Raw genomic sequence first — 10,000 nt, forward strand, 5'->3', positions numbered from 1 at the left:
TGGATGAATAATGATACAATACCGAGGCTAGAACAGTTCATAAAAATACTTATTGTGGAGAGTAAAGCACACAATATTGATTATTATTGTATTATCATATAATTAAGCGCTAAACCCCCAAGGGTACACGATACTGATAGTGGACCAGGATCTACAAAAACGTTATGTTTCGTCTACCTTTTACGGGTTATTTGTGACTAACAATTCAGTGACTTGTGATTACTTAGGAGTTTTCTGATGTTCTGCATATCTGTAAAACCTGTGGTAGTTCCTGCAGTCCCTCATCATGTGGTAGTTCCTGCAGTCCATTCTATGGTAGTTCCTGCAGTCCATTCTATGGTAGGTCCTGCAGTCCCTCATCCTGTGGTAGTTCCTGCAGTCCCTCATCCTGTTGTAGTTCCTGCAGTCCCTCATCCTGTGGTAGTTCCTGCAGTTCATCCTGTGGTAGTTCCTGCAGTCCGTCATCCTATGGTAGTTCCTGAAGTCTGTAATCCTATTGTAGTTCCTGCAGTCCATCCTATGGTAGTTCCTGCAGTCCATCCTATGGTAGTTCCTGCAGTCCGTCATTCTATGGTAATTCCTGCAGTCCGTCATCCTGTAGTAGTTCCTGCAGTCCATCCTGTGATCGTTCCTGCAGTCCATCTTGTGGTAGTTCCTGTAGCCCGTCTTAGTGGTAGTTAATTCAGTCCGTCATCCTGTGGTAGTTCCTGCAGTCCATCATCCTATGGTAGTTCCTGCAGTTCATCATCCTCTGGTAGTTCCTTCAATCTATCATCCTGTAGTAGTTCCTGTAGTCCTTCAACGTGTGGTAGTTCCTGCAGTCCGTCATCGTGTGGTAGTTTCTTCAGTCCGTCATTCTGTAGTAGTTCCTTCAGTCATGAGAATATAAGAAAGAAGGAACACTGCAACAGGCCTAATGACCCATGCGAATCAGGTCCATGTCCACATCCCCGCGGATTTGCCCAATGACCCAATTAATCAGTTCACATCCACTTAAGGAAGGAGCTCCGCATCAGACCTTGTAGCACAAGCTAGTCAGGTCCAACTCACACCTACCCACACCCACTCAAATATTTATCTAACCTATATTTAAAGCTACAACGTTTTAGCCTCAATAACTGTACTCGGGAGTTTATACACCTCGATCATATCCCCCCTAATTCTACGCCTTTCGAGAGAGTGCAAATTCAGGGACCTCAGTCTATCCTCATAGGGAAGATTCCTGATACATGGGATCATCTTTGTCATCCTCCTCTGTACGTTTTCCAGTGCCTAACCAAAAATATATAAAGTTGAAGAACAGCCTCAGGACTTTTATTATTTATACTTCTAGATATGAAGCCAAGGATTCTGTTACCTTTATTGCGAACACTAATGCACTGTTACCTTGGTTTTAGATTACTAATTACCAGAACTCCTAAATCCTTTTCGCAATCAGTAGTATTAAGATGCACATTATTTAGTTTATATGTGGCATGGTTATTTTCCTGTCTAACATTTAGAACTTTGCATTTGTCTCTATTAAACTGCGTCTGCCATTTAACTGACCACTGCATCAGTCTAGTCAAATCATCCTGAAGTGCTCTATGGTCCTCATTAGAGTGAATTGAACGTCCTATTTTGGTGTCATCTGTGGTAGTTCCTTCTGTCCATCATCCTATGGTAATTCCTTCAGTCCGTCATCATGTGGTAGTTCATTCAATCCGTCATCTTGTAGTAGTTTCTTCAGTCCGCCATCCTGTGGTAGTTCCTTTAGTCCGTCATCCTGTGGTAGTTCATTAAAGCCTTCATCCTGTGATAGTTCCTGCAGTGCGTAATCCTGTGGTAGTTCCTGCAGTGCGTCATTCTGGGTAGTTCCTTTAGTCCGTCATCCTGTGGTAGTTCATTCAATCCGTCATCCTGCGATAGTTCCTGCAGTGCGTCATCGTGTTGTAATTCCTGCAGTGCATCATCCTGTGATAGTTCCTGCAGTCCTCCATTCTGTGGTAGTTCCTGCAGTGCGACATCCTGTGGTAGTTCCTGCAGTCCGTCATCCTGTGATAGTTCCTGCAGTGCGACATCCTGTGGTAGTTCCTGCAGTCCGTCATCCTGTGATAGTTCCTGCAGTCCGTCATCCTGTGATAGTTCCTGCAGTGCGAGATCCTGTGGTAGTTCCTGCAGTCCGTCATCCTGTGGAGTTCCTGCAGTCCATCATCCTGTAGTAGTTCCAGCAGTCCTTCAACGTGAGGTAGTTTCTGCAGTCCGTCATCATGTGATAGTTCCTGTAGTCCGTCATCTTGTGGTAATTCCTGCAGTGCGTCATCCTGTGATAGTTCCTGCAGTCCGTCATCCTGTGATAGTTCCTGCAGTCCGTCATCCTGTGGTAGTTCCTGCAGTGCGTCAACCCGTGATAGTTCCTGAAGTGCGTCATCCTGTGATAGTTCCTGCAGTCTGCCATCCTCTGATAACATTCTCATGGTTGCTGTTAAGTTGTCTGCTGTGATGCGGAATAAGCTTCTCTTATGCTCTTATAACTTCGACTGTTTACACAACGTTAGAGAAAGTATAAAAATGGTATTGTAAATGTGCTTAAATATAGTTAACCACATTTACATAAGAACATAAAGAAGGAACACTGCAGCAGGCCTACTGGCCCATGCAAGGCAGGTCCAATTCTCCTACAGGTTCATGCCAACGCCCTAGCCTACTCAGGTCAGGTCACATTCGCTTAAGAAAGGAGCACGTCATCTAACCTAGTAGCACAAGCTAGTCAGGTCCAATCCACACCCACCCACGCCCACTCATATATTTATCTAATGTATTTTTAAAACAACACAACTTCTTAGCTTCTATGACAGTACTCGGGAGTTTTTACACGAAACAGAAGCGTGCCATTATTGACCACATTGGCTCATCGTAGTTTAAGTACAGTCCCCATGAAAAAAACATAAAGCACCATTCAGAGTTCGGGGTGCCCTGGAAAACACCAGCTTGTGATAATCAATCAATCCCAGGGACATCCTCCATTAAAACCCTCTCTTCTCAGGGGAGACAAAGCTATTGCTTATAACTGATGTGTTCACACACAAGCTACACTTACACATTCAGCACATTCCCGTAACTTAAGCACTTTATTAACAACACACAGGCTGATAACACTGTAACAAGTCCTATATCGGCGACACCCATAATGCCTGGTGGCTAAAGCTCGCTTCACACACGGAGGGCCAGGGTTCGATTCCCGACGGGTGGAAATATTTCGACGCGTTTCCTTACTCCTGTTGTCCTGTGCGCCTAGCAGCAAATAGGTACCTGGGTGTTAGTCTACTGGTGTGGATCGCATGCTGGGGGACAAGATTGAGGACCCCAATGGAAATAAGTTAGATAGTCCTCGATGACGCACTGACTTCTTTGGGTTATACTGGGTGGCTAACCCTCCGGGGTTAAAAATCCGAAGAAAATCTTATTTTAGAGAGAATGTCTCACCCATACTGCTTCGCCCACAGAAACAAAATAAAATCGGCTTGCTTTTTACAACTTATTGGAGTGATTCAAGTAGTTAATATTAATTCACACTTATTTAAATAATAACTACAATACACAAATAAATCGCAAATAGGAGAGAGGAGCTTACGACGACGTTTCGGTCAGAATTGGACCATTTAAAAATGGTCTAAGTCGGAACGAAACATCGTCGTAAGCCCCTCCTATGTACGGGTAAATGTGCATTGTTCCAGTCACGGTATTGTGCTTTTTTGTTATTACAACTACAATGTTTAAACGAACATATTAAATATTAAGTAACTACAATATTAAAAACACATTGTTTACATAAAATGCTTATAATAACATTACAACTGAATTGACAAAATTCTTTGTCAATTCAGGGTCAGTGTTTCTAATGATAGTTACCGCCTTTACTATTTGACTGATCCGGTCTCAGACAAATTTGGCCCAAACATGCCATAAACGCTCCACTGTATGAAATTATTCAAATGGTACTTCCAAAAATCAAAACTGAAAGAGATAAAAGTGGCAGTACAGTAAAATTTGTTACAAAAAACTTATCAATCTCAACAATCTCCGTTAACCAAACAGAGTTATGCTCTTTGTTAACTACGGCACTGCTGATAAGCTTGTAACACCCACAGAATTAAAGAGAGAGAGAATGCGACTCGTGTTTCTCAACAGACAGGCTCGCCTCAGACCGTGAAGTCTCCTCTTATCTGTCCTTTCCCTTGTACTCCAATATTGCTTTCCTGGGAGTCCTTCATGCACGTCATCTTCTACTGTGACTCGTGTGGTTTCTTCCCAGTAGCCCAGTGTGGTGTATAATACCCTCTTGGCAGTCCTTCTAGCCTACAACTTGTGAGCTGACTTTCGTGGTTCTTTTCAAGTAGTCTTGTGTGGTGTATCATATACGCGTCCTGGTAGTCCCTCCATACCTCCGTCTTCAACTCTTGTTTACACAATACTGCTTGTCGATAATATTTCTGTGGTCCTTATTTGACTTTCCTTCACTTCTCCTGTGCCACTTCTCCTTTTTCACTTGTCTTTATCGTCATATTCTTTATTTTTTAAATATTACTTGTGTCATTATTTATTTGAATAATAGAACATTATTTTTGTTTTCGTCGTTATCTATTATTATTTTACTGCTAATAATACTATCACTTCTATTACTCACGCATAACAGTGGTGCCGTCGAGATTAGTGGTTCAGGACGAGAACAGCAGAGCAGTGCCGGCCGGCCTCCTGGGTCCTCTTACCCAGGGTGACAAGCTTACCCTCTACTGTGTGGCTACCGGAGGTAGGGTTCATATCTCTCTCTTTGTACACAGGGTTTTTACAAGGTTAGATCTATCTCTCTGTCTTTCTCATCTTCTCTCTTATCATCTCCCTCATCTCTGTCATTTCTCTCTCTCTCTCTCTCTCTCTCTCTCTCTCTCTCTCTCTCTCTCTCTCTCTCTCTCTCTCTCTCTCTCTCTCTCTTTACACAGGGTTTGGCCTCTCTTTTACACAGGGTTTTACAAGTTAGGTTAAGGATCCTTAGCTTCATTAAGCTATTTATAAGTTAAGGATTCCTAAATTTATTGACAAGCTAAGAGCTGTTACCTACATCAGCTCATTTGAAAGCATTTTATTGTTATGACACATACAAGTAGGGAACAGGATGAAGTTGGAGCCATCGGTGGGCCAGCATTTTCATTTGATCAACTGACTTTATCTCGTTGACATCATAATGCTGTACGAGCGTGTTCCAGACCCGAGTCATCCTTGGGATAAATGATCTCAGATGAATTGATGTTCTAGAGAAGAGTACAGCCAAAGTGAAGCTGTTGCTTTCTGCCCATCTTGAGGTATATAGAAGCTTGCTCCTCGCTGTCTTTTCTCTGTCTCTGTCTCTCTCTGTCCCTCTGTCTCTCTGTCTGTCTGTCTGTCTGTCTCTCTCTCTCTCTCTCTCTCTGTCTCTCTCTGTCTCTCTCTGTCTCTCTGTCTCTCTCTCGTCTTCTCTCCTCTCCATACGGGTGAATTCGAGGCAGCAGACATAGACATGTATGGCTGAGGCAGCAACGTACACACAATTGTGATCAATGCAGTAACTAGATAGAGGTAATCCATTCAGCAACATAGACAAATGTTGTCGAGCCCACAACAGAGACATTTTTGGCTAAGGCAGCAACATAAAGAGGGGTGATATAGTCAACAACGAAGACGGGTGAGGTCGAATCAGAAAAATAGACTGGAGTGATTGAGATAGCAACATAGATAATGTCATAACAACATATATGTATTCTATTGGCAGCAACATAGTGGTGTGGTTGGGACAACATAAACAGGTCTGGCTGGGACATCATGGACAGGTGTGGTCGAGGCAGTAAAATAGATAGTAGATTGTGGAATTAGTACAGACTGGTGCAATTGTGGCAATAACATAGGTGAAGTTGAGGCATTAACAAGGACAGGTGTTGAGCTAACAATATAGCAAGATTAATCGAAGCAACAGCATAGGCATGTGATTTTAAGGCAACAACACAGACACGGTATGCTAGAATCAGCAACATAGACAGATGTTATCGAGACAGCATCATAGAAGATGTGGTCGAGGCAGCAACATAGATAGGTGATAGCAACATAGACAAGTGTGGTCAAAGAAACAACATCCACAGGTATGGTCGAGGCAAAAACACTGACAGGTGTAGAGGTTGCATCATAAAGTGGTGTAAACAAGACAGCATCATACATTAGGGTGATCGACTCAGTAACATAAAAAGATGTTATCAAGACAGCAACAATAGGTGTGATCGAGACAGAAACAGACAGGTGGGTCGAGACAGTAAGGAGACAGATGTGTTCGAGTCAAAAACACAAACAGGTGTTTGAAGAGGCAGCAACACATTGGCAAGTGTTATCAAAGAAGAAACATAGGCAGGTGTAGTCGAGTAGGCAGGAGTGGCTCAAAATGCAACACAGACAGGATTGGTCGAGGCAGCAACATAGACAGTTATCGTCCTAGTAGTAACAAAGACAGGTGTGGTGGTGGGACATGTAGATAATTGGGTCCAGGGAGCAACATAGGCAGTTGTGCCCGTGGGGACAAAAACAGGAGTGGTAGAGAAAGCAACCTGAATAGATGAGGTCGAGCCAGCAACCTAGACAGGTGTGGTCGAGACAGCAACCTAGACAAATGTAATCAAAGTAGCAACATAGTTGTGGTCATAGAAGGAACATACACAGGCGATAGCACGGACAGGTGTGGTCCAGGCAGCAACATACAGGCGTAGTTATACAAGCATCAAGGACAGGTAGTCTAGGTAGCAACTGACGTGTGTGGTCGGGGCAGCAACACAAACAGGTGTTTTCGAGGCAGCAACATAGACAGGCGTTCGAGTAAGAGCATAGATAGATGGTCGAGGTAACATGGACAGGGGTGATTGCATCGCAGTATTATTTCAGACCTATACTTTTTATTCTATATCTGAAGTAACTTAATTCATGTATTGTGATATAGTATTGTTGTTTCATTTAATATACGTGTTTGTAAGTTTACTTTCTCAGCTTAATACAAATAGGAATTTGTTATACATTAGTTTTTATTCAGTTTCGTACCTCAATTTTGTAATTGTTGTGGAGAAAATTCTTCAGTAAAGGGGGTATCTCTCAGCCCCCTGTCAGCCCTCTGAGTGACTTAGTCCTTTCACAAAGGACTAATGGACTACAACTTCATCGCACAACATCTTTTATGAAGAACACACGTATGTACCATTAGCGTCTCCAGGCACGCCCTCTCCTTGCTAGAATTTCTGATCAACTACACAATGAGGGTTAAACGAGAGTAATTACTCTTTTACCCATAGCAGAAAAATTAAGAGAAAACCTGCGCCCCACTTAGTCTACAAGTCAAGAATATGATGACTTCTAACCTACAATTAAATAAGAAACCTACTCTCTTGTGTTAATTTTGATTACACAGACTAACAACGAGTGGATATAAAGCTGAAGTCGGCAATTTCTTTTGTGCGGAAAACGTACGAGGGAGGCGAGGGCTCAGATTACTTCAATGAACGGCCACGAGGTGTGTCTCACAAGGGCAGTTCGAAGGACCAATTTGTGGAGGAACTCGTTAGATAAGTACACTTTCTTGCATGAAACAAATATTTGACAAGCAGTCCTTACCTTTTAACAGAACAATTTCCAGCAGATGCTCCCTGGAAACGCCTTCGGGTTGCTGAAGCAGTGCCCACGTAGGCTGTTGAGTAATGAGTTAGACATTACAATTTTTCCCAAAGGAGCTTATATGCAGCATTTCACAAATATCTGAAATGTATAGTTGCACTTATTGGGTTTTCGTAGATGGTTTGCCAATAACGGTCTCTAAGGGGGCAATATTCTACTCACATAAACTTAAATACTGCAGTGTCTTGGGATAAATGAAATGGGAACAAAACCTGCCTGACACATAGCTGGAGTCTTGTGTCATTGATGTTGACACGAGGCGGATATCGGTGTCTTGATTGAAGATTGACAAAGTGTCTCAGGGAATGTTGTACAAATGTTCACCACAAACATTGGGAATGTTCTCTGCAATTACTCGCAATACTGACTGCATACTACATCATTCAGTACCATCATTTGTTCATAGTTTCGTGGAATTATCCACAGCAGGGAGAGTACTAAATAACACTGTTTCAGCACTCCCAATGTTCAATCAAGAAAATCGCACAGAGACGCTATTAACACCTAGTTTCCTGAGATTGTCAGAATGAACAAGAGTCAAGAACGCACTAGTCAATACTGTCCCTTTGTCTTTTAAGGATAAGGCGGCAATGCCATCATGGCACGTCTCGTCCGTTCCTGGAAGTAATGAGCCCTCGTCTGCCCTAGTACGTCTTCTGCCCAAAAGAAATTGCTGACTTCAGCTTTATATCCATTTGTTGCTAGTCTGTGTAATCAGAATTAACACAAGAGGTAGGTTTCTTGTTATTTAGATGTAGGCAGGAAGTCATATTATCCCTGACTTGTAGACTAAGTGGGGTGCAGATTTTCTCTTAATTCTTCGGCTATGGGGAAAAGAGTAATTGCTCTCGTTTAAGCTTCATTGTTTAGTTGATCAGAAATTCTAGCAAGGAAAGGGCGTGCCTGGAGACGCTAATGGTACATACATGTGTTCTTCATAAAAGATGTGCGAGGAAGTCGTAGTGAATTAGCCCTTTGTGAGAGGGCAAAGTTCCTCAGTGGGCTGAGGGGGCTGAACGATATCCTCTTTATTGTAGAAATACCTCCACGATTGTTATAAATTATCATTGTGGAGTATTGTGACTGCATCCTAGTAGATACGAACCTTCTCTAGCTACTGAATAATCTTGTTAATTTAGCAATAACTTAGACCTTAATGTTAGTAAAACTACTATAAGCAAACACAATGAAACAGCATCATCATGAATATAAATTCACAATACCAGGTCTGGAACAATGTGATCTGAGAGTTGTTTGGTATGGACGGAAGCGTCATGCTACCATGCCATATAAAAATGAAATTCTATGTATAATGTTTCATTGACTTTATAAATAGTGTTTTTTTTGTGTGTGTTAATATTACTGATAAATATTTTTTCATTTCAACTAACATAGTTAAAGACGCTTGGAAGATTATATATATATATATATATATATATATATATATATATATATATATATATATATATATATATATATATATATATATATATATTATATATATATATATATATATATATATATATATATATATATATATATATATATATGTTATATATATATATATATATATATATATATATATATATATATATATATATATATATATATATATATATATATGGATGAGCAAGGAGGCTTTAGGAAGGTAGGGGGTGTGTGGACCAGGTGTTTTGCAGTGATATATAAGTGTTGAAGTATTGGGTAAAACAGATCTTTAATGTTGCAGTTTTGAAGTATAATGCAGTGGGGGCGATGAGTGCAATAATGAATGATAAATTGGTATGAAATGATCAGATCTGATTACTGAAAATGTTGTTACAGATTAAGTGATAGTTGAATTGGAAGAGAAATTTTTTCCCGAAGTAAAAAGTAGGCCTTAGACAAGGATGTGTGATGTCACCGTGGTTGTTTAATATATTTATAGATGGGGTTGTAAGAGAAGTAAATGCGAGGGTCTTGGCAAGAGGCGTGGAGTTAAAAGATAAAGAATCACACACAAAGTGGGAGTTGTCACAGCTGCTCTTTGCTGATGACACTGTGCTCTTGGGGAGATTCTGAAGAAGTTGCAAGAGATTGGTGGATGAATTTGGTAGAGTGTGCAAAAGAAAGAAAATTAAAAATTGAATACAGGAAAGAGTAAGGTTATGAGGATAACAAAAGATTAGGTGATGAAAGATTGAATATCAGATTGGAGGAGAGAAATTATGGAGAGGTGAACGTGTTCAGATGTTTGGGAGTGGACATTGTCAGCAGATGGGTCTATGAAAGATGAGGTGAATCA

At 41.1% G+C, this 10,000-nt stretch overlaps 1 protein-coding gene across 2 annotated transcripts in view; it reads left to right on the forward strand.

Annotated features, from left to right (window-relative positions):
• LOC128685132 (protein turtle homolog B-like) overlaps positions 1 to 10,000 on the forward strand; it is a 519,018-nt gene that overhangs the window by 264,556 nt on the left and 244,462 nt on the right. For both annotated transcript variants that reach the window (XM_070101774.1, XM_070101768.1), the window contains one exon: positions 4,676 to 4,789. In XM_070101774.1, coding sequence (XP_069957875.1) covers positions 4,676 to 4,789 — 114 coding nt within the window. The remainder of the gene's footprint in view (positions 1 to 4,675; positions 4,790 to 10,000) is intronic.

The sequence above is a fragment of the Cherax quadricarinatus genome, chromosome 5 (assembly GCF_038502225.1).
Source record: "Cherax quadricarinatus isolate ZL_2023a chromosome 5, ASM3850222v1, whole genome shotgun sequence".
In the NCBI taxonomy this organism is placed as follows: domain Eukaryota; kingdom Metazoa; phylum Arthropoda; class Malacostraca; order Decapoda; family Parastacidae; genus Cherax; species Cherax quadricarinatus.